This window comes from Ipomoea triloba, chromosome 15 (assembly GCF_003576645.1).
Source record: "Ipomoea triloba cultivar NCNSP0323 chromosome 15, ASM357664v1".
Taxonomy (NCBI): Eukaryota; Viridiplantae; Streptophyta; class Magnoliopsida; order Solanales; family Convolvulaceae; genus Ipomoea; species Ipomoea triloba.
The window spans coordinates 2,107,482-2,130,644 of record NC_044930.1 but is presented as its reverse complement, the minus strand read 5'-3'; the positions used below and the strand labels follow the sequence as shown (position 1 = coordinate 2,130,644).

The 23,163-nt window shown below is 37.1% G+C and overlaps 4 protein-coding genes across 5 annotated transcripts; all 4 read left to right on the top strand.

Moving 5' to 3' along the window:
* Positions 1 to 230: 230 nt before the first annotated feature.
* LOC116006575 (UDP-N-acetylmuramoylalanine--D-glutamate ligase-like) lies at positions 231 to 4,238 on the top strand. Its single transcript, XM_031247007.1, has 13 exons — positions 231 to 340; positions 492 to 599; positions 681 to 821; positions 1,237 to 1,353; positions 1,515 to 1,622; positions 1,758 to 1,820; positions 1,919 to 2,045; positions 2,156 to 2,238; positions 2,327 to 2,543; positions 2,689 to 2,813; positions 3,011 to 3,085; positions 3,191 to 3,311; positions 3,967 to 4,238. The coding sequence occupies exons 1-13, from the start codon at positions 239 to 241 to the stop codon at positions 4,068 to 4,070; spliced, it is 1,491 nt and encodes a 496-aa protein (XP_031102867.1). The 5' UTR covers positions 231 to 238; the 3' UTR covers positions 4,071 to 4,238.
* Positions 4,239 to 4,801: 563 nt separating this feature from the next.
* Positions 4,802 to 8,839, top strand: LOC116006577 (OVARIAN TUMOR DOMAIN-containing deubiquitinating enzyme 4-like). Of its 2 annotated transcripts, none has more exons than XM_031247009.1 (6): positions 4,802 to 4,977; positions 6,587 to 7,282; positions 7,434 to 7,555; positions 8,079 to 8,119; positions 8,232 to 8,330; positions 8,458 to 8,839. In XM_031247009.1, exons 2-6 carry the CDS (start codon positions 6,697 to 6,699, stop codon positions 8,630 to 8,632), a joined length of 1,023 nt encoding a protein of 340 aa, XP_031102869.1. In that variant the 5' UTR covers positions 4,802 to 4,977; positions 6,587 to 6,696; the 3' UTR covers positions 8,633 to 8,839. The 2 variants fall into 2 exon arrangements, with proteins under 2 accessions (XP_031102869.1, XP_031102868.1); XM_031247008.1 differs by having other exon boundaries at positions 4,802 to 5,091.
* A 3,191-nt stretch (positions 8,840 to 12,030) lies between these two features.
* On the top strand, positions 12,031 to 15,192 carry LOC116006574 (probable inactive leucine-rich repeat receptor-like protein kinase At1g66830). Its single transcript, XM_031247006.1, has 2 exons — positions 12,031 to 13,351; positions 14,422 to 15,192. Exons 1-2 carry the CDS (start codon positions 12,103 to 12,105, stop codon positions 15,054 to 15,056), a joined length of 1,884 nt encoding a protein of 627 aa, XP_031102866.1. The 5' UTR covers positions 12,031 to 12,102; the 3' UTR covers positions 15,057 to 15,192.
* A 4,968-nt stretch (positions 15,193 to 20,160) lies between these two features.
* LOC116006271 (transcription factor bHLH130) lies at positions 20,161 to 23,047 on the top strand. Its single transcript, XM_031246576.1, has 6 exons — positions 20,161 to 20,863; positions 21,599 to 21,924; positions 22,066 to 22,239; positions 22,333 to 22,398; positions 22,506 to 22,574; positions 22,658 to 23,047. Exons 1-6 carry the CDS (start codon positions 20,398 to 20,400, stop codon positions 22,727 to 22,729), a joined length of 1,173 nt encoding a protein of 390 aa, XP_031102436.1. The 5' UTR covers positions 20,161 to 20,397; the 3' UTR covers positions 22,730 to 23,047.
* The last annotated feature ends 116 nt before the right edge of the window (positions 23,048 to 23,163 follow it).

The window sequence follows — 23,163 nt, the reverse complement described above, 5'->3', positions numbered from 1 at the left end:
AGAAGATACACAGATACAGTAGGCAACTAAAGGAACTTTCCCAATTTTAATTTTCAAAAAAAAAAAAAAAGAACTTTCCCAATTTCTTTCTTTTCTTTTTTTTTTTTTTTTTAAAGAAAAAAAGTAAGTATTATTCAATATTTTTAATTAAAAATGTTTTTTTATTTATTTTATTTTATTTTTTATTTATTGATTTACTCAGGTCTCCATAGTAGTTGAGCAGGGCGGAAAGCCGGAAATGATGAAGCTTCAATCTTTCAGATTCAAAGGCACTGCTATTTCATGCCCAAAGATTCAATCTTGCCATCGCCAACAAGATCTCAGAGGTCAAACCGTCGCTGTAAGTGCAAGGAGGAGAAAAGAAGCTTCCTTTCTTGGTTTTCCTTCAATTCAACCAATTCCCATTGTTGTTTTGATCTTATTTGCTTATTAAGATTATAAGATAAAGCTTTTATGGCCTTATGGGGGTAACATTTGTGAATGAGTTGCAGATTATAGGGCTTGGAAAATCTGGAATAGCGGCAACAAGGCTAGCTCTCGCAAGGGGGGCTTCTGTTGTGGCCATTGATCAAAATCAGAATGTGGGTTCACTACTTGAGGTATTGTCATGGTGAAATTATTTATGAATCTTCATTTTATTAAGGAGTTCTGCAGATTTTAATGTTGTGAATTGTCTGCAGCAAAATGTTGCCTTTGGGAAAGATAGTGTGAGGACAATTCTTGGTGATTTTGACGGCGAGCTGCTTAGAGATGCAGATATTGTAGTCGTTTCCCCCGGGGTTCCATTGCAAAATTATGGCCTCGCCTCGCTGTTAGCTTCGGTAAAGCATGGTTTAAGCTATTTCTTGTTCAATAGGAAATTACGAATTTAGAGGGCGTCGATATAGATGATGCTTTCAAGTTTCAAGTTGCCATTCTTTCTTGTTCAATAGGAAATTACGAATTTAGAGGGTGTTGATATAGATGATGCTTTCATGTTGCCACTCTTTCTGTTTTGTGTATAAATAAAGCATTTGTAGTTTGAGAAAGTAGCTATGAACAAATACTACATTGTAAGAGAGTCAGTAGTACTCAAAAAGCATTTGTAGTTTCTGTCGTGCTAGTTGTTCTCTAGCTAATCGGATGATAGCAACTCCACAATCTTCATCACAAATCCGTATAATCCATTTTGAGTAAACACAAATATATTTTGAATCGTAAGACTAAAACTAAGCTATTCTCTCTTTTCAAATATAGGGGAAGTGTGTGATGTCTGAGTTGGATTTTGCTGCACAAGCTCTTCCAACATGCACTGAGATCATAGCAGTTACAGGAACTAATGGAAAATCTACGGTTACCACATTTGCTGGGCAGGTTATTCTCGTTTAATTGTTATATTTATAGAGTTTTCATAGTGTATGTTAACATCAATTATTCACGATCTTGTAAAGTGCTGTATGAAACAGATGAAGAAAATGCCCCTAAGCTGGTTTCTCGTTACTAAGAATAGGTGTTTTCAACAATTGTGAAGGTAGATGCTCAACCATTTGGGCATCCCGACATTTGTTGGGGGCAACCTAGGAGTCCCGCTTTCAGATGCTGCTTTTGAGTGCTTAACTCTTTCTCCTCAACGTCCATTCCAGGTGAGTCGGAGAATTAACTAGGCTTCACATCTTTCACAGTCGTTTATGCTCAAAATGTCAATTATCGTTAGTTTTCTGATCATTCCAGTTTGCCACTTCTTGAAAATGCTAACAATGATTTAATGAAATTTTCAGGTGGCAGTTGTGGAGGTGAGTAGCTATCAGTTAGAAGTCCCGAACAGTTACTTTTGCCCAACGGTAAGCCCACATTTTAAAGCTGCAATGTGCGTCCAGAAAGCTGATCGATCTTATAATACTCACTTCCATGTTTTTCGCCTTGTTGAAAGCTTATATAGGTTGCTGTGGTCGTAAATCTATCTCCTGACCATCTCGAGAGGCACAAAACAATGAAGAACTATGCAATGACCAAGTGCCGTGTTTTTTCACACATGAAAGGGAACAAGATTGGCATTCTTCCACCTGGTATACACTGAATGTTCTTGTTCAGTAATTATTATATTTTTTTCGTTTTCCATTTTTCTGGTTCATCATTATATCGCCTTTTTCTGACATTCAATCGATGCATCTTTCAGGAAATCAATATCTGTTAGAAGCATTAAGGGCTCATATGCATGACTTTAATCCTGCTTGGATTGGCACTTGCCCTGGTGTCAAAGTAAGATACTTATGGCACAATCCTTTACCTATCTCTAACTTAAAGATCGTAAAAGATCGTAAAAGATGTTTTAACTGCAATGGTGCAGGTAAGCATGGAGGCAAAGGTTGCCAAGTTAAAGGTTCCAGCGATAGGATGTGATTCAGAGCTGGATTTGAGTGCCCTAAAGGCAATCGGGATGCACAACTACATCAATGCTGCAGTTGCTGCACTATCGGTTACTGGATTGGATATTGGCATCAACGCGACATCCATAGATTCAACTATTAGTAAACTACGGGCTCCATGTCACCGAATGCAAGTTGGTAAGTAAGAGAGCGTTCTCTCTTATACTATATGCCTTTAGTAGTTCTGACCTGCATTATTGAACCTATCTCATAGCAATACGCGTTTACTTCCCAAACTGAAGTTTTTGTGGTTAGGAAAACTTATCAGTCTTGCCCCGTGCAGTTCGTATTGATAACAATGGCGTAACCTGGATTGATGATAGCAAGGCAACGAATGTTGAAGCTACGTATTCTGGGCTCATGGGTGTCAAACAGAAGGCGGTTCTTCTCCTTGGTGGCGTTGCAAAGGTTTTGTAACTCGTTACACCAAATGCGTTTCTTTTTTATGATGTGGTGCCTAAAAGGCTAAAATGATCCATAGGAAATTACAGAAAAGAACCAAGAACCAAACTGCAGCTAAGATCATATGGATGTTTGATATCTGCAGAAAAAGTTGTGTCTTTCTGCTTATGTTTTTGTTTTGGTTTTTGTTTCCTTCTTTTTAGGACACGAAAATGCAAGGTTTGGATGGCTTCGAGCATCTGGTGGAGCCTCTGAAGCGCCATAGAGGCGTAATCACTGTATGTCATGGCTTTTGGGTTTATCGGTTTATGAATACTGTATGCAATTCACTTCTGCTTAATGATTGGTTGAGGATCATAAGCAAGTTTTTGCTTCATTTGTAGTTTGGATCTTCTGGGATGATGATTCAGAAGACACTCTATGTTAATGGTGTAACCATTCCTTGTTTAAACACTAAGCATCTCAAGGATGCAGTGTGCCTGGCAAAGAAAATTGCACAACAAGGTCTGTCCTTTTGTTTTTCTCTGCTACCACTTTGTTCTAATGTCTGCTTCTAAACCAAATCAAGCTTATAGAGTGCACATCAGAGATTACTTCCCACAGTCACTACCTGATGGTGTGCACTGGATAGACCCCGCCTTGTGATCCTAATTAGCAAAGGATACAAGGAGGTAAACCAACCTAGATTGCCTATAGTTGACCGGCTCAAACCAAAAAGACTAATAGACTGTTCCTGTTGAGAGTCGAATTTGCAACTTGATCTTGCATGACCAACTTGGTTTGGGTTGCCCCAACACTACACCCCTTTTAATACTAAAGCAGGGTTGTCCAAAGCCCCTTTCTTAAGAGATAGAGAAACCTCACTCGACAGCTCAAAGCAAACCAGTACAAAACCATGTGACCCGTCCTCGTTTACATACCCCACTGGCTTATTTGTACCCAACTACATGAAGGAACTCTCCTTGCCCAATGGTCACTAGACATTGCTAATGTAACTGCAAAGTCAGAGGATCGACTGTTGTACGTGTGCGCCATGTTAAAAACTCCTGAGTTAGGCCTTACTCCCGAGTAAGAGTCAAACTCAACCTGAATTAGCCTTTGGTGGGAAAACCGGGTGATTGTTTCTTAATGTAACTGCATCTTCTTGGTTCAAGTACAGGTGATGCCATTGTACTGAGTCCAGGTTGTGCTAGCTTTGATGAGTTTAGAAATTTTGAGCACAGAGGGGAGACCTTTCAAGAACTGGCTTTCTCATTGCAGTGATTTTCTTATGGGATTTGCATATATAAAATCTTGTATTGCCACTAATCTAATGTCTTTTTGTAGTATCAAGTGGTTTCAATTTGAGAACATATCATGATTCTCCAGTGTAAAAATTGTTTGTTACTATAATATTCATTGGTTTTAAATACAAATTTTTTTTGTTGTTTACATTTGGTGTTGAAAACTTTGGCAATTGTGAGGTCACTTGATGAATTGCCGAGTAAAAATATCAGATCCAGACACAATTAGGAGTTCGATTCTTGCCAATACTTATTAAGTCTGTCACGGAAAGTTCCCGTCACACCCAATAAAAGCAAGAAAATGCACGAATCAAAGTTTTATTTATTTATTAGGTGATCCGCGAGAAGCTGCTTTTGATCCGAAACCCACTCCCTTCTATATAAGAGTGCAACCGGATGCCACTAAACCACAAGGTCTTGGCATTCATATATTAATTTATTTATGATTCAATGTTTTGATGAGTTTGTATCACTAACCCTGTTTCACTGTGATCTAAGGTACATTAATTAATTTTACTAATTTTATCTCGTGATATCCTGTATTTTAATTCCTTTTGAATTGTTAAATTACTTATGATTTCTATTTTTTTTCTTTTTTTTTTGTTTTAAATTAAAACCCTAATCTAAAATATGGTTTTTCAAATTTGGGTTTCCCGTTAAAGAACGACACCGTTTGGATGTGTTCCATGACTTCCATCTCACTGTCTCCTGTGAACTGAAAGCCACGATTTCAACCACCGATTAGGACGACCAAGAAGCTTGAAGAAACTCCCAGTAGAAATTTTTTTATTTTCATTTTCATTTTCTATTTACTGCCGGAGGAGAACTCGAAAAACGGAAAAAATATCCCTTTCTGCTTCAACAATCAAAATTCCGAACATTAACGGGTGATTCTTTGCTTCAATAACGTTGCATTTCTTACTTGTGATATTCACCTTAACCTCGCTGATGTTTAATTCGACATTCTATTACTGCTCTACATTCATTTCTTTTCTTCCCGGGTATGTCTTCTTGTCCTGTGTCTAATGCATATCCTTTTGGAGCTTCAGCTGGTTTTATTTTTTTACTTAATCCTCTTTAATTGTATGTTTCTGTGGTGCCCATCTGTCTTTTTTATATGTTTATGAAGATTCTGTCTGGTTTATTATTGTTATTAATTGAATGCAATGAGTTAGGAGTGGTTAGTTACTTAGTTTCAGTTGATGATCTTTAAAAAAGAAATGATGATACCTTAAATGAATGCCATTTAGGTGGTAATTGTGTTTCTGTTGTTAAGGGTTTTATAAGTGTATTGCTGGTTTTCTTCATAGATAGTCATGGTGCTTTTCGAAATTGGGTAAAAATGTAGGAAGTGGGAAAAGAAGATCTTTTGCTGATGAGGAGGAAGAGTGTGTGGGGGTACTCTAGAGCTGGCAGGGTTTAGATAAACAGTGTTATTTGAGGTCCTGCTATGGGTTCCAATTGTTCCCTTTCCAATCCCCAAATAAACAAGAAAATACTCCCCGGAAGTGGTGAGTGGGCGTAGGGGTGTTAGTGAACAGAACTTTCGATAAACTATTTGTGTTCGTTTATTAAGGTAAACGAACATTTATGAACAAATTTTAGAGCTCGGTTCATAAACGAACGTAGGCTCGTTTGCTAAGAACTCGTGAACAAGCTCGTGTGTGTTCGTTTAATAATGTTCACGAGCATGCTTGCTTAATGTTAATTTAATAATGTTTATGAACAAGCAGTCAAACATATATATATATAGTTGTTATGTTGTGTTGTTTGATTATTGTTTGTGAACATAGATTATTTCTTGTTCATGAACGAATTATGATCATGAACATGAGCATGTGTTGGTTATTAAGAGTTCATGAACGTGTTCACAAATGTAAACGAACATGTTCGTGAACGTTAACGAACACTAATGAACGCTTAACAAACGGACACGAACAAAATTTTCAAAAATCTTAACAAACAAACACGAACACGAACACTCCAAAAATCTTAACAAATGAACAAGAACAACCTCCATTCGTTCATGTTCGGTTCATTAATAGCCCTAACTAGGTGAAGCATGATTCTCTTACATGGACCAGTCAAGAGTTTAATGCTTGCCAATGCTCTCTCAGTTGAATCCGTCACATAGGTGCCCATCATGCCCAAGAAAAGCAAGCAAATGCGTGTGAACCAAAGTTTCTTTTGATTAGGTGATCCGTGAGAAACTACTTTTGATCCGCGAGAAGCTGCTTTGGATCCGCTAGAAGTTGCTTTATCTGGTGGATTGCGTTACGTTTTGAAACACTTGTTGCGTGAAAGAATTGTATTTGTGTTGTTAACGGTGGCGTGAAAGCATTGTATTTGCTTTATACGGTGGAATGAGTATATGTTTTGCATTTCTCTTTCTAGAATTTAGTATACCAAAATGAGAAGCAAATTCATTGTAAGAGGAATGGCTTTTGAGATGCATAGTTTTCTGAATTTGGTCTACTTTCTGATTTGTGTTTGCAGGCTATATACTTTGCAGCTGTTCTAAAAGCCGATCAACCATTGTGACTTCTACAATTACGGTGCTGGATGATTCAAAATAAATTTTTGCAGATTACTGGAGATATGCCAACATGAGTATCTGCACCTCTGTCAAATCTTGTGTTAAAAGTATAGTCTCCTTAAGAGGGTGTCTTGAGGGACAGATGAACAGCCAATTCTGTGATACTGCTCGCACTTCATGCTGTTTCCGTATCTCTGTATGGCATCCAAGGTTTAATTATGCAACTGTTTCTTCATTGAAGTCCAACTGCAGTGCACCTGCAATCAGCTTTCAAGCGTTCCGAAGAAGTTTTGGGCCTACCATCTCCAAGTCAAAGGACAGCAATCAGTCCTTAAAATTTACATCTACAGTTAACACCACTGGTTCCAGGAAGACTTGTGTTGATATTTCAACCGGGACCCAAAACATGAATATGAAGCTTTTGATACCTAGTCAAGCAAAGAGTCACGGTTTCAAATTTAATTTGGGACCCAATTCCTGGCAGCAATTCTTTACCTCTGTTGGTTTTTTTAGTGGATTGCTGGTTTGCTGTTCAAATTCTGCGCGGGTGCATGCCAAATCCGTTGATCATATTGAAAATAAGGAAGATGGCTCTGATTCTTTTTCTGTCGCCTATTCACATGGAAAGGAGGTTCATACTGACTATTCTGTGACTGGTGAGTTCATGTTCCAAAACTTTTATACTTCCTGTATTTATCAAAGGGAGATGGTGTTCATAACTGTGCCTCAAAATATATATATATTTTTTAGTTATCTGTCTACTTATAAAACTAATAATAATAATTATTATTATTCCATCCTGTGCAGGTATACCCGGGGATGGGAGATGCATGTTTCGTTCTGTTGTTCATGGAGCTTGTCTAAGATCAGGAAAGGCGGCCCCTGATGAAAAACTTCAAAGGCAATTAGCAGATGAATTAAGGGAAAAAGTATGTCTGCTCTTCATATACTTAGCGATTAAAAATTCATTATCTAAATGTACCCTTCACTCTGATCAAGCATGGTAGTTAAGAGATGTTACTCTTCCACAATGGTTCTATTCTCATATTATCATAACCATAAAATACAAAAACACAATTTAAAAAAAAAAAATCATTTGCAGGGAGCTTGTAGTCTCATGACATAGGTATGAGACTTGCTATAAGAGGTTTCGAGATTGATTCCCTTGTATCTAAAAAAAAAAAATCATTTTGGAAACCTTACCTAGTTTATCTAGAGTTGGTTTTCCTCTTGCCTCCTTTAAGATGTATACGTTGTTCTGCTACCCATTTCCTTCTCTCAGACCTGATTGTTCAGATCTGTTTTCAATCCTTTTCTCCTTTCCCTTTTTGGCGAAGTCGAAAAAGGAAGAGGAAGCAGGAGGAAAGGTGCTTATACATACAATTTATTAGTTGCACTAATTGCGGCTGTAAAGCCTGTAATTTGCTGATTGTGATGCATCGACCTTGCCAGGTGGCAGATGAATTTATTAAGAGACGGGAAGAGACAGAATGGTTAGTATGGTGCAACTTCTACAATTAAGTTTCCTGTTACAAAGGATTCTGTTTTATAATATATACAAATCTTGGCCAATTACGTATAGATTCAAACTCAAAAATCTTGCAGGTTCATTGAAGGTGATTTCGACAGATACGTTGCACAAATGAGGAAACCTTATGTATGGGGAGGTGAACCTGAATTGTTAATGGCTTCTCATGTTCTCCAGTAAGTCTCTTCCATAGGCGTTTGCGTATTATGCTTAGAAATGAATTATATTTCCACAAGCAAAACAGAAAAGATCGACGATATATTGATATTGAACTTAAACCAGCACTGATTTTCACAATTGCAGGATGCCAATCACGGTGTACATCTATGACCATAAGTCCCGCGGCCTAATATCAATTGCAGAGTACGGGCAAGAAGAGTATGGCAAAGACGACCCTATCAAGGTCTTGTATAATGGCTCTGGTCATTACGATGCACTGCAGATTCCCGGGACGAAAGGCACGAGATCAAAACTGTAAGATCGTAGCAGCACACCCCGTTTTGTTTGTAAGCCATGAAAGACCTTACAGCCAAGCTGGCTGACTAGTTACATGTTTCTTTTTCGCATTTTTATTATATATATATAAATATATATATATATATATAGCCTTACAAGTGCCAATCATATCAGTAATTGTCAGATCTTCTTTGCTAATAAGAGTGAATTCTGTGATAGTTCAGACAAATGCATGGTTGTCTATGATGCTTTTCATTTCATGACATGTTTGGTTGATTTTATCTCTACATTATGCCAAAACTATGCAATTGATTTGGCAGTGGATTTCTTGGCTTTCTCACTGTGTATTTAGTGCTTGTCTTATTGCAACTCCTGGACCATCTTTCTCTTCTGGTCCACTTAAAATGTCCTTAGAAAGGAAACAACTTATCATTGTTTAAAGCATATATCTCATGAGATTATAGCTACATAGTCCTTGGGGAACCAAAGTCAAGTTGGTCAGATTGTTGACTTGGTAACCATAAGATTATAAATTCAACTCAATAGCATCAAAATTCGTAGAGAAAGAGACAACCCCAACCAAGTTGGTTGGACTGTTCACTTGATAACCACAAGGTTCTAAGTTTGACTCCCAATGGAAGCACCTATCGACCTTCTTAATTTGAGCTGGTCAGCTATAGACAATTTAGATTGGTTTATCTCTTTGTGATCCTTTATCTGCTAGGGTTACAAGGTGGAGTTTAATCAATGCATATGAATAGTGGGTGCGAGTTCCCAACTTTCAAAATTTGTGAATGCATAATCTCCAAAAAGCCAAGAAGATGAATGCTTCATCTCAAGAAACACCAAATTGGAGCATTCCACATAATGGTCATACTACCACCATCAATAGCATCAAAATTGGTAGGGAAGTCCCAATTCAAAATCTGTGAAGCAATTTTTTCAGTCAGGCTAGCTGTCCCACCATTAAAAGAGGATTAGATATACACAATTGACCATTAGGGGAGACTGGACATTATGAAAAACAGCACCAAAGTATGTGTCTTTTTTAATTTTTCAACCCTACCATTACATAAAAGCCCCATGAAATTATGAATTCTTTCCTTTTCTTTTCATATGATATCCCACTATGTATTTAAATTTCTTTGCCATTAATATGTAACATTGACTCGTGTGGTGCGTAAAAAGTTGAGTTATGGGTGTTTGCTTATAGATTTCATGGATAAGGGATTTCAGATTTAGATCACTTGTCATTACAATAAAATAGTAAAATATCAACAAATTAAATATCTGAGTACCTACGGATTTCAATGTAACATTGCTCGTGTGGTGCATACTTTCGTCTTTTGTCAGATCACCTGCATTCATCTTTGATAGATTCCATTGTGAAAGATTGTTTGAGTATTCCTTACGCGAAGAAAGTTCCTGCCGTCGAGTGATTCTGTTACTAAATTTTAAGGTTTTCTTCCCCATCTTCAAAAAACAAAAACAAGATTTTACATTTAGCAGGTCCCATAATTAAGCACTTGATTCATTGGTGTGGTTTAGCAGTTGACTTGATGCCTTTTGCATGTTTCTTTTGGAGTTTATGTGCAATGCAGCTCAAAAGAGCTCAAACCATATCTTTTATTGAATGGACCACAAGGCAGTAATGAGTGAAACTTTTTCCCATCAATGTGTGGTTTTCTGGCACTGTATTTTTATCTTTTTGTTAAATACAACAACACCAACTTTCATGTAAGTCCAATTCCTGGTTGATTTTGATTGAGAGGAAAATAAATCACAAATACAAGGCTGAACAAGATCCCAAACCCTAAGGGATGAAATTGTAATTTCATTCCTACCAAACTCTATATAATTTATGTTTCATTGTTTGGCGAGAGGAATTGCAATTTCACAGTTTGCAGAATTGTAATTCAACAATGAATTACTCTATATGTTTTACTGACTATTCATTAAAAGGTCAAGTGTTCAATTCTTGTGATGAACAATATTTTTAAATACTAGTCTACAATTTGAAATAAAAATGAGTTTTCTAAAAATATTTTTCTGATTTAAGAATAAATAATAAAAAGAAAAAAAAATTAGCTTGTTATTTTATTTTGAGCAGGTTTCTATTGTCAGTTGTTTTACAAAAGACAGCCAAAATTTTCTGAGACAAATTAAAAAACAAAATGATTAGATACAGACAGTCCACCACCCTCTTGTCCTTCCCATTGGATTTGGTATACTACTGTACCAAAATTTTACTATTCTTTCCGCATTTTGTTTATCTAATTCGATTAATAAGACTTGACTTAAATTGTTTTAAATTCAATTTTTCAAAATATAATACCAATAATCCAATAGTTGAAAAATTATAATTAAAACTCACTTTTAGCCGTAAGGTTAGAGTTTGATGAAGTTGAGATATACTATGTCTATGTGTACTTTTTATAAATTAAAATTACTATAAAACCCTTATACAGTTGTCAGTGCAGACTGGTCATCACTATGAAAAACAGCACCAAAGCCTGTGTCCTCCTTGATTTTTCAAACACTACCATCACAAAAATGCCCCTTGAATAACTTTGTGCAAAAAAAAAAAAGAACATTTTTTTTCCATCTTAAATATTTGTTATGAGTAGTTTTGATTGTTCTTTATTGCAAAAAAAAAAAAAATTTAAAAATATATTTTCTTTATAAAACTGTGCGATTTTGACCCTTTAACTAATGAAAACATTTCCTAACAAAAAATAAACTAATGAATTTTTTTTTCAGACCACGAGGTGCAAGTTCTAACGGTAGGCATGTACCCGACGTCCTGACATATAGACAAGTGTGGTTTACTAAATTTTTTGCAACTATATACATAGTATTATCTTTTTATTTACTGAAAAACTCCTTAACTGAATAATTTACAAAAAATCATCCACAAAAAAGTTAACTATCCGATCAACTTGAAAATGCTTGTTTGATAAAAGAAAAAAGGAGTTTTCAAAAAAAAAAAAAAAAAAGGGAAGGAAATTTGAATAAGTGTACCTGCATATGGAAATGACAGGCTTAACAGGCTTTAAGCATGTTGAGACAATGAATGAAACAAACCAAAGATAGTCTCACCAATTTCTAAAACCCTGCACTTATAGCATTGAAAACAACACCTAATAACTAAAGAACTGCTAATCTTTAATTGTTAATCTTTAATCTTAAACCAAACATCATAAACAACAAGAAACAAGCATTAACCTTACTCACCAAATTCAAGAAAAACAAATTCAAAATCTTTGTAGTCAGTTCAAGAAAAAACCATAATACGTCACATGTTAGGACAAACAATAACCCCCACTCTCTTCTTCTTCCGCAGTAACCTGCTCTTGGTTGCAGAAAATCCCTAGAAATCTGGTTTCCCATGCAAAAGATTCAATCTTTTTTCGCTTTTTTTTTTTTTTTTTTTTAANTTTTTTTTTTTTTAATTCGATGGTGTGATAAAGATTCAATCTTTGATTCACTGAAATGAGGAATTTCAGTGGGGATTCCCTGTTTTTGGGTGTAATCTTCTTCTTGGCGGTGGGTGTTTCTGTATCTTTGGGTCTCAGTTCAGATGGGTTCTCGCTTTTAGCTCTGAAAGCTGCCATTTTTTCCGGCGAATCTGAGGTTCTAGGGAGCTGGTCGGAATCGGACTCGTCTCCTTGCCGGTGGGCTGGAGTGACGTGTGACCATAACCGCCGAGTCACCGGCGTTTCCCTTTCCAACGGCAACTTCTCCGGCTACATTCCGTCGGAGCTCGGCGCTCTCTCCTCTCTTCTCTCCCTTGACCTCTCCCACAACTTTTTCTCCGGGCCCTTGCCGCCGCAGATCACCGCCCTCACTAACCTCACTCACCTCGACCTTTCTTCCAATTTCCTCAATGGGTCTCTCCCGCCGGAGCTTAACGCCCTCTCCAACCTCGCCGGAACTTTGAACCTTTCGTATAACACGTTTTCCGGCGAAGTTCCGGCGTCGTACGGACGGTTTCCGGTAGCATTGAGCCTGGACCTCCGGCACAACAATCTCTCCGGGAAGATTCCGGCGGAAGGGTCGCTGTTGAACCAGGGACCCACCGCCTTCTCCGGCAACCCATACCTCTGCGGGTTCCCATTGGCAACTCCATGCCCGGAGCCCGAAGCCCGAAACCCAAACCCGGAAAACCCTCAAAGCCCGGATTTTTTCCCGAATGGGCATTCAGAACATAAAGGAAAACAGAAACTCAGGTCGGCGACGGTTTCTTTAATTTCCGGCGTGTCCATAGTGATCGGCGCGGTGTTTCTTTCACTCTGGGTACTCCGGAAAAAATGGAACCTCACCGAGGGCAAAACCCGGAAAGAGACTCTGGGCATGACGACGGAGGGGCCCACAAGCGAAGAAGGGCAAAAGGGGAAATACATCGCCGTCGACGAAGGGTTCTCGTTGGAATTAGAAGATTTGCTGAGAGCATCCGCGTATGTGGTCGGAAAGAGCCGGAGTGGGATAGTCTACAAAGTGGTGGCCGGCGGCGGGAGGGCCACGGCGGCGAGCGGCGGCGGCGCCACTGTGGTGGCAGTGAGACGCCTAAGCGAAGGAGACGCCACGTGGCGGTTCAAAGAGTTCGAATCAGAGGTTGAAGCCATTGGAAGGGTTCACCATCCAAACATTCTTAGACTCAGAGCTTATTACTATGCCAGTGATGAGAAGCTTCTGGTTACTGATTTCATCTGCAATGGAAGCCTTCGCAATGCTTTACATGGTAAAACATCATTAATCTTCGACTATTTGCTGTTCTGTGTTCTTTGCTCGAAATCTCGAGGGATATCAGATTATGTGTTTCGATGTGTGTTAACTGTTTGCTGTTCTGTGTTCATTACTTGAAATCTCGAAGAATGCTGCATTGTGAATTGTGATTGGTATCAGATTATGCGTTTTGATGTCTGTTAACCGGTCTGTATTCATTACTCAAAACCTCGAAGAATAATGGATATCAGATTATGCGTTTTGATGTGTGTTAACTGTTTGTTGTTCTGTGTTCATTACTCAAAATCTCGAAAAATTCTGCATTGTGATTGATATCAGATTATGCGTTTTGATGTCTGTTAACTGTTCTGTATTCATTACTCGAAATCTCGAAGAATGCTGCATTGTTATTGATATCAGGATATGCGTTTTGATGCTATTACTAGCTACACTATTGAGTGGATTACTTTTTGACTGAAATTCATCATTGTTGATTCGGGACATTTAAGATAAGATTTCGTAAAGGTGCATGTGTGCATATTAAATTCACGGTGCCCACATCTTGTATAGTTTGGAACTTTAGATTAATGCCTCATAATGGGACATCAATTGCCTGTCGGACCGCTGACATATTTACTACCTGTGTACCTTAGACAGAGTATTCTCGGGTAGGGTTAGCTAATTAGAAAATGGCTATGAGATGGGAGTATTGCTGGAAGTGGAAAAAGTGGGTATTTGACAAAGTTTTCATTTTGTTATGGTTATGGGATGACTTTGCGTGTATGATTGTGGGGACTTCTTAGTTCTTACTACCAAGCAACATAAAGATGAGAATTGCCTTGATAGTTTAGGAATATAAACCTCGTAGAGTAAATGTTTACTTGAAAAGGAAAAGTATGCCTCGGTCTTTTTTATGGTGCATCTAAGCGGGGTGAGGATCAAACCCGAGACCTGTATAGTCTTTAGCAAAAACACCTCTTGAAATCCCGGTTTATATTTGTATTGTACTACTTTAAAAATTCAGGTGTTTTTGTTTCCCCCGACATATTGTCTGTTTGTTTATGCCGTGTTTAACTGTTGTTGTAGGAGGACCTGGCGTTTCCTTGCCAACACTGTCGTGGCCGGCCAGATTGAAGATCGCCCAAGGCGTTGCTAGGGGTCTGGTGCACATTCACGAGTGCAGTCCCAAGAGATACATTCACGGGAACATAAAATCGTCGAAAATCCTCCTTGACGACGAGCTGCAGCCTTACATCTCCGGTTTTGGGCTAACCCGCCTCGTGTCAAATGCCTCGAGGCTCACGAGCTCAGCTTCCAAAAAGATGAGCTCCGCCAATCAGGTCACACTAAGCCCGAGAAGCTCGACCTCGCCATCCCTTGCATACAAGGCGCCTGAAGCCCGTGTCTCGGGCAGCAAGCTAACGCAGAAATGCGATGTCTACTCCTTCGGGGTAGTGCTTCTGGAGATCTTAACCGGTCGAGTGCCAGAGGGAGGGCCCGACGAGGATGGCAAGGGGCTAGAGGACACGGTGAGGAAGGTTTTCCAGGACGAAAGGCCGCTGTCAGAGATCATAGATCCCGCGCTCCTGCACGAGGTTCAGTCCAAGAAACAGGTCGTCGCGACGTTTCACATTGCCTTAAACTGCACCGAGTTTGATCCCGAGTGTCGGCCTAGGATGAGAACAGTTGCTGAAAGTCTAGAACGCATCGGTTTGCAATGAGAAGAACATGAAACTGGGGTTTCTCTTTTGGTGGCAACTAATGTTTATAGGTATTCCTAGGCTGTATGTGATTCTTGTTTGTACTATACATTGAAACATCAATGGTGATTTGAATTAGTGTTGGTTGGATTGAAAAGACTCAATTTTTTTGGGGGGAGAAAATCTTGGCAATAACCCAGCAGGAACTTGACTGAAATGGGCAAACATGGGCAAGTGGGCAACTACATGAACCACGAGCACATTTACTCAATTCACATTCTTAGATAATAGTTATGTGTTTCTCGTCACCTAAGAATTTACTTGATACACATTTTCAAGTAGTGTCTATTGAATTTTTTCGCAACCTAAGAAAACATGGTTTACTCAATTCATTAGAAAACGTGGAAGTCTCTTTCGAACCCATGACCTTTTGCATGGCTTTGAGACCAAATTAAAGCATGTGCTCCATCTCAACTAAAAGCCTAAGCTGATAGTTGGACTGCACATATATATTTATGTTCACAGAATTTTCTTATAACCTAAAAAAATATGATTTACTCAATCCACATTCTTGGATAGTGGTTATGTGTTTCTCTTGTCACCTAAAAATTTATTTGATACACATTTTCAAGTTCAAGTAGTGTCTATTGAATTTTCGTCGTAACCTTTAAAAATACACACACGAGCAGATTTCCTCATTTTTAACTCCTTTTATAATTAATTCTCAATATAATATAAAAATAATTAGCATAACAAAATTAAAAAACGATTAAAATAAATTAAAATACAAATGGCATAAAATTTTGGAGCCCAATAAAGTATAAAAATGTATTGGAAATAAACACGATTTGGGCTCACGGCAATAGTCCAGGCTGGTGGACCCACGAATTCCGGGGACACTAGGCTTTAATGAAAGGAGTCACGTGTGAATGACCCTATATTGAGGAAAACTAAATAAGTAATATAATAACAATAAAGAAAATATTACATGTTTTTCAAAAAAAAAAAAAAAGTATTACATGAATTCTTATTTCAATAGTGAAAATGGACTCTTCGGCCTGTTTGGTTGGATGTAGTTTAGGGGGAATTGCAATTCAGTGAATTCCCAAACTACAATGTTTGGTTGGAGGGAATTGCAATTCCGCAGAATTGCAATTCCCTCCAAATGATGAATTGCAATTCATGGGGTACCCCCCATGAATTGAAATTCGGTGGAGAGAAGGGGCAATTTGTTAGTGTAATTACCCCTCCTCCCATACCCTTTGTTTTTTTTTTTTTTAAATTTGAAATAATAATAATAATTGTTATTATTATTTATTATTGTTATTATTTTGAAAGAATTATTATTATTATTTGAAAGAATTATTATTATTATTATTATTATTTGAAAGTATTATTATTATTATTATTATTATTATTATTATTATTATTATTATTATTATTATTATTACTACTACTACTACTACTGCTATTACTACAACATAAGGACATTTTAGTCATTTTGTCACTTCTTACCTTGCAATTCCCTGTACTCCTATTTCTGCATACCAAACACTGTAATTTCAATTCCTACTTTATTCATTGAATTGCAATTCCACCGAATTCCAATTCTTTTCCACCCTAATTCCCTAATCCCAACCAAACGCCCTGTTATTTCAACAGTGAGAAGGAACAATATTGTATTTGACATCTTGGCATCTTGTGATTTGCTTAATTCAATAATTTGTTAGTTAAAGAAGGACTAAAGACTTTGTTTGGTAGAGTTTATAGTGTATTTTAAATTATACAAAAATAAGAAAGTTCTATTCAGTAAAATGTAAGAAAATTAAAATAATACTCAGTTGCTTATTTTGAAACGTTATCCGTGTATCATTTCAAAATAAGTTCATAATTTTTTTTATCCTTATTACGGAGTAATTTACAAAAATGACATTATCTACCCTTCATTAATCAAATTTTTTATATCTTATTTTATTTTTTAATATCTTTTTACACTTATCAATTAATTCAATAATTAATTTTATCAAATATTTTAATTTTAATTAATTAATTTATTAGCTATTAACTTTTTCAACTAAATTTTCAAGTAAGCATACTAAACAGCCTACGAGACTACGAGTGATAGAGAGCACTAAGTTTAAGATTCAAACTTAATATAATAATACAATGGATAATAGTAATAAGTATATAAATAAATAATTTGGGAGCAAAGTATATATATAAATAAATAAGAGGACGTGGAAGGGGATGTGGGATCACGTGTCCATGTTTCCCTCCACACAGCACCACAATCACGGGTGAATTAAGTGAGCACTGAGCAGTAAAAATGTTATTTTCACTTGTACTATTTTATAAAGGATTACACATGTAATTCTGAGGTATTTTACTGTTTTTATTAAGTAATTTTACATGTATTTTCATTTTATATTTTTATTTTTAATTAGTATAGATGAAGTTTTTTATGCGCAAAAGTGTAGAAGATATGTTAGGAACTTGAAGTTGCGCTATACTATTCTTCGGGATTCTAGGGGACAGGTCCTATAAAGGTATTACTGTTTCTATTGAGTAATTTTATATGTACCTTCATTCTATACATTTATTCTTATTAGTATGGAGGAAGCTTTTTGTGTACAAAAGTGTACAAAATGTGTTGGGAACTTGAAGTTGCACTTCACTATTCTTCGAGATTCTAAGGGATAAGCCCTTGAAGGGTCAAAATTAATCCGGCGAAGTTACGATATTTGATGTTAATCAAAAGAATAAAATATTAATTTTCAATCACTTAAATATGCATTTGGAATAAAGGTACAATAGTTAAAACTAATATGCTCATGTCAGATTGCAAGATTTGAATTCAAGACTTTTGATTAAGTTGTCGAATCTTAATACACAGTAAAATTTTACAATTTGAAAGAAAAATAATATAATATTAAGAGTAGGCAGACAGTAGAGATCCAAAAGGAGATATGATTCACATGGCGTGCTGAAGAAAGGGAAGCACAAATCCTAACAGTTATTGCTAATCAAATGTATCCTTAAACGGCAAAGGATTGAATTTAGCGACCAAATCCCCGTATGTATTCCGACAAGTAACTTTATTCTTCAAAGATTTAAATATATATTCATCTAAACACCATCGGGAATCATCATATTCATATATACTTGGATTCTTGCTTTCAATAATATCACCCAATCTTTCCTTATTCTCCCCCCTTTTCTTATCTTTAATTCCATTTATCTTTTGCGATTTGTTCTCATGATCATATGCATTATTGACAATATAATTGATTCTCGAGTGATAAAATAGCCTGCAATCATTCCTCGAGGTGTTCTGAATCTTTCTCCTTCCGTTTAATAGTCGGGTGGGTAACGGTCGGTCCGGGTCCACCTGGTTCCTCGAGGTGTTCCGAGTCTTTCTCTGTCTGTTTAATAGTCGGGTGTGTAACGGTCGGTTTGGGTCCGCCTGACTAATCCCCGCTTGCTCCGAGAGACACGAGAGGGCCCAAGGAGAAATCGCCACTTGTGAAAATCGAACTCGAATTTTTGAGAAATTCTTTACCACAAAGAAAGCTCACTTGCCACTTGAACTACCCCATTGGATTAACCCGCAATCATTGTGTGATAGTATGCATTGGGTAATACCTCACTCATGTGTAATAATTAGCAAACGACACATGAGAGGTATATATATCAAACTAGGAAGACCACAAACAATGTGCGACGAGTTTGACAGAAATGGTGTTTGATCAAATAATTCTTTGACTCACCTTGATTTCTCATGCATTGACGGCCAATTAACTACTCTTTACTAATTTGTGGTGCGATCAACTAGTTCATAGTCAACTTTAAAAGACTTACACGTACAACTGGTCACGTTAAGAAGTAAAAGTTAGTCCGAGAGTGATAGCAGTACGAAAATTAATATAATATTGTTGTTGACTAGCTTAGCTTTATTGATTCATGTTCTTCATTAGCCATTGAAGCATTATTTAATGGTTGATAGTGTTGATTAGAGGCATCCGAATAAGCTTTCAAAGAGCAAAGGGATAAAGAACAAATTCAATTTTTTGTATAACCAAAAAAGGTCAACTAACTTTATGAAATATCTAGAGAGGAGGGGGTCCTATCCTTGCATATATAGAGAAGCAGAGGAAAGGTGAATATCCCCCATGGCCTCCTTCTAAATTGTAAAAACCTCATCAATGACGAAAGAGAAAGAAACTTTTGCAAATATTTCCTAAGGAAAATAATTGTAATGATTAATACCTAATATGTTGAGGGTAATAGCAGCCCAAAACTATAAAGTTTTAAGTCTGATTTCATGTGGGGACGATCTATTAGTCTTATCGATTTGAATTGATAAGCTATGAGTAACCTAGACTAGTTTACTTTTCCAGAGCCTTTATAGGCTAGGTCAAAAGACGGATTTCTCCCATAGCACATTTTTAGGTAGCGGACTAGTAGTTGCAAGCTTTCCCGAAGAGACCAACTAAGGCGGGGTTTATGGGCATTGAATTCAATCAGTCACTGAATTCAAATATTTTGGTGTAAAACAGTTAATCGAATTATGTTAGTTCAATCATGTGACTATGTGAGAGTGTAAAATGTATATATTTTTAACCCATCAATTATGATTATTGCGTATACTAAGTTTCCCCAATTATTTGCAATACAAATTTAGTCGTTCAATTATTATTAAAGTAGCAGCTTTGATCGAATGACCAAATCAATAATTTCATTAAGTGGCATGCTGACGACAAATTTAATTACTAAAATGCTAAAAGTTTAATAATAACTAAAAAGTTATATATATCTACCAAATAATCAAAAGACTAAAGTTTTTATTCTATCTCATTTAAAAGATTTACAATATCATTATTTTTAAAAGAGAAATACACTTTTAATGATTTGGATTATGATAGTTAATCTTAAAACAACAAACATAGGACATAGGTTTCTCACTAATAAATCTCACCTCACCTTTGACGGCAAGGCGCCAAGCCGCCAACCCCACAGGCACGCAAAAGTATAGTCTTTTTCTACTTATCCCCAAACGAGAAAGTTTTTAACATATTTGTATGCTTCCTTTTCCAGCCCCCCACCCACCTCATTAATTACAAAAAAAAAAATCAAAATCAAAATCAAAATTCTCCATCAACTTACCATAATTACAACACCTGATTCCATGTCAAGGTCCCAAAAATAGCATAGATTTAAGGCTCTCACCTCCTATGTGAAACGGGGAAAAAATTTTATGTAAAGAAAACGGAAAAAAAAAAAAAACTATTCTTTCTTGCTTGTGATTGAAGACACACTGCTTAACAAGCAAGCAGTTGTTTTGTTCATACAAAAGTTGAAAGAAATGTTTGATGATTCCCGGGAGTTATCTCCTTCTTCGGGCTCGATTTTTTCCCAGAATTCCAGAAAAGGGTTGTTTCCAAGGAGCAGGGAGGTGTTCATGGACCCTTCTGCAAACTCAGAATTTGGTAACAGCAGTGGTAGAAACTCTGGGTTGCTCAGGTTTCGCTCTGCCCCAAGCTCTGTGCTTGAGAATTTCACTCATGGTGTTGAAAAGAGTGGTGGGTCGGGTTCAAGATTCAATCTTGTTGGCAGTACAAATGGGGGGTTGGTCTCTCAGGGTAGTCTGAATTTGGAGGACAGTGGTGGGTATAAAGGTTTTGTTAATGGGTTTTCTGGTTTGCCTCCTCAGTATCCAAGGCAAAGTTCAAGTGCCCAATTGGTGGATGGTGGGGGGCTATTGGGGTCCAATCTCATGAGACAGAACAGTTCACCTCCTGGCCTGTTCTCACATCTCACCCCTCAAAATGGTACTGTCCTGAAACTTGAAATCATCATCTCTTACATTTGCTTTGTGTGTTTTATCATTTTTGTTTTTGTCCTTAGATGGAAAGTGGTTTGGACTTGTGTAGTTGTGTATATGGATCAACATATGCAAGTTGAGCATGAATTTTTTTTTTTGAGTAACGAGGGAAACTCGTAGCCTATACAGGTGTACACGGTTCAAACTAAGAAGGTCGAGAGTGGAACTTGTAACCTTGCAGTTATCAAGTCAACAGTCTGACCAATTTGGCTGAGTAGGCCTTAGTTGAGCGTGATTTGACTTTTTGAGAAAGCATATATGAAAGAGTAGCTTGGAATTTAGCTTAATTGCCCTTGTTATTGTTTGTGTTGTAATCAATGACAATAATGGGGTTTTTGTTTTCATTTAATGCTAGTTATTTTCATGGAAATAGTATCATGTAGGAAAAAATAATAGTTTAGGTTATCAATGAAATACAGATTACCCTAGTTGATAAGTCCTGCTTTTCATCTACTTTGTTGGGTGGAGTTCTTCTTTATCCCATTGTCTGCTCAGTTGATTTCTTAATGCTGATGGGAAGTGAAATAGTATCAATAAGTGGCCTGTTATTGGACTTCTTTGATCACGCGTGGTTTCTTGAAATAGCTTGTTGATCGAAGATCTGTGATGGCAAAAGACTGAACCAAACTTTCTCTCTTGCTATAGCCCCAATTCCTGGATTTGAATGATCATCAATTTGCAGGTTATGCCGCGATGAAGGGATACAGAATGGCGGTTCATGGAGACACGAGCCTATCTTCGAGCAGGTTGAAGAGTCCTTTGAGTTATTCATCTGGTTGTGTAGGGGGGATGCTGTCTCAAATCACAGAAGTTGAGAATGAGAGCAATGCAGAAAGTTGTGAGGATGGTGAGAAACCGGGGGGGAATGGCAATGCAGACACTCGGTTTTTTGGCCATGGATTCCCATTTGCCTCCTGGAGTGATCCTCCAAACTTTGCAGAGAATCTGAATGGCCTTAAAAGGGAACTGGATAACGACGCAAACCTATTCGCTGCTGCTAACACTCAAGTATGGCAATGAATCTGATTTTATTTTTTTTTGAGTACTACTGACTCTGTTACAATGAATCTGATATGAAAATACTGGTTTTAGTCTTTTAAATCGGTTTCTGGTTTTGGTTTCTAAAGTGGAATTCTCGCGTTTAACCAGGTTGGGGACATGGGAACTCAACCCCAAAATTTGTCACACCCTTTAGGTTTACAAAAGGCTGATTCTGCTTCAATTGCTGCTATAGAGAAGCTATCACACTTCCCAGATACTGTTCCCTGGAACATCCGGGCTAAACGTGGCTGTGCTACTCATCCAAGAAGCATTGCAGAGAGGGTAGGAATTAGGGAATATGATCTTTCTTATAATTCTTGGATATTAAACCTATACACACACACAACACGTTTTTCGTTTCGTACTATGTTTCAGGTAAGAAGAACACGCATTAGCGAACGAATGAGGAAACTACAGGAGCTCGTCCCAAACATGGACAAGGTAGGCTGTTCTTCATCTGCATTTCTCAATTTCTCTGCAGTACTATGTTTTTTTTTTTTTTTTTTTTTTTTTGAATTGGAACCGAACAAGCTTAATTGTTCTCGCAGCAAACCAACACAGCAGACATGTTAGATTTTGCGGTCGAGTACATTAAAGATCTGCAAAGACAGTACAAGGTACAAGCAAACAATAATGACAGCACACACTGATGATGTTATATTCATCAACATTTCCTCACAGATTTTCGTCTCGTTTGCAGACCCTTGCAGACTGTCGAGACAAATGCAAATGCTCGGCTATGAAGAAACCGGCTTCAAATCAGAGAGTCTGACTTAACGCTTCTGTAGAGCAGGGAGGAATGCGATTCGCGAAGACTTTGGCTACGACACAGAAAGAGGGAAGGAAATATACAAGAGTTAGAACTTATATTTCTTGTATTGTATTGTTTTTTCTATGATAATTATCATGTTAATGGGATAGTGATTAGTTATACCTATAAGATGATACATATAGATGCCACAAAGTAACAATGTTAAGCATAGGATTAGCAGGAAAGAAGCATAGATTAGTTGCTAGGAGATGCAAGAGAGAAGGATCATGTATTACTTTTGCCCTATAGTTCAATAAAGCTATTATAATTGGAACCAAATGCATTTATATTTGTTGAGTTCTCAATGATATGCTATTAAAAATTTGATTTTTTTTTTTATTAACCAAAATCTTAGATAAGACCCATTAGTGAGTTGTCTTTGAATTACTCAGAGT

Bases quoted from the DNA above. Each gene is read 5' to 3' on its own strand.
- LOC116006575 (XM_031247007.1), top strand. From the start codon at position 239: ATGATGAAGCTTCAATCTTTCAGATTCAAAGGCACTGCTATTTCATGC. The intron at 2,046-2,155 runs GTATACACTGAA...TGCATCTTTCAG, and splicing joins GATTGGCATTCTTCCACCTG to GAAATCAATATCTGTTAGAA. The intron at 2,544-2,688 runs GTAAGTAAGAGA...TGCCCCGTGCAG, and splicing joins ATGTCACCGAATGCAAGTTG to TTCGTATTGATAACAATGGC.
- LOC116006577 (XM_031247009.1), top strand. From the start codon at position 6,697: ATGAGTATCTGCACCTCTGTCAAATCTTGTGTTAAAAGTATAGTCTCC. The intron at 7,283-7,433 runs GTGAGTTCATGT...CATCCTGTGCAG, and splicing joins TACTGACTATTCTGTGACTG to GTATACCCGGGGATGGGAGA. The intron at 7,556-8,078 runs GTATGTCTGCTC...CGACCTTGCCAG, and splicing joins CAGATGAATTAAGGGAAAAA to GTGGCAGATGAATTTATTAA.
- LOC116006574 (XM_031247006.1), top strand. From the start codon at position 12,103: ATGAGGAATTTCAGTGGGGATTCCCTGTTTTTGGGTGTAATCTTCTTC. The intron at 13,352-14,421 runs GTAAAACATCAT...CTGTTGTTGTAG, and splicing joins CCTTCGCAATGCTTTACATG to GAGGACCTGGCGTTTCCTTG.
- LOC116006271 (XM_031246576.1), top strand. From the start codon at position 20,398: ATGTTTGATGATTCCCGGGAGTTATCTCCTTCTTCGGGCTCGATTTTT. The intron at 22,240-22,332 runs GTAGGAATTAGG...ACTATGTTTCAG, and splicing joins CAAGAAGCATTGCAGAGAGG to GTAAGAAGAACACGCATTAG. The intron at 22,575-22,657 runs GTACAAGCAAAC...TCTCGTTTGCAG, and splicing joins ATCTGCAAAGACAGTACAAG to ACCCTTGCAGACTGTCGAGA.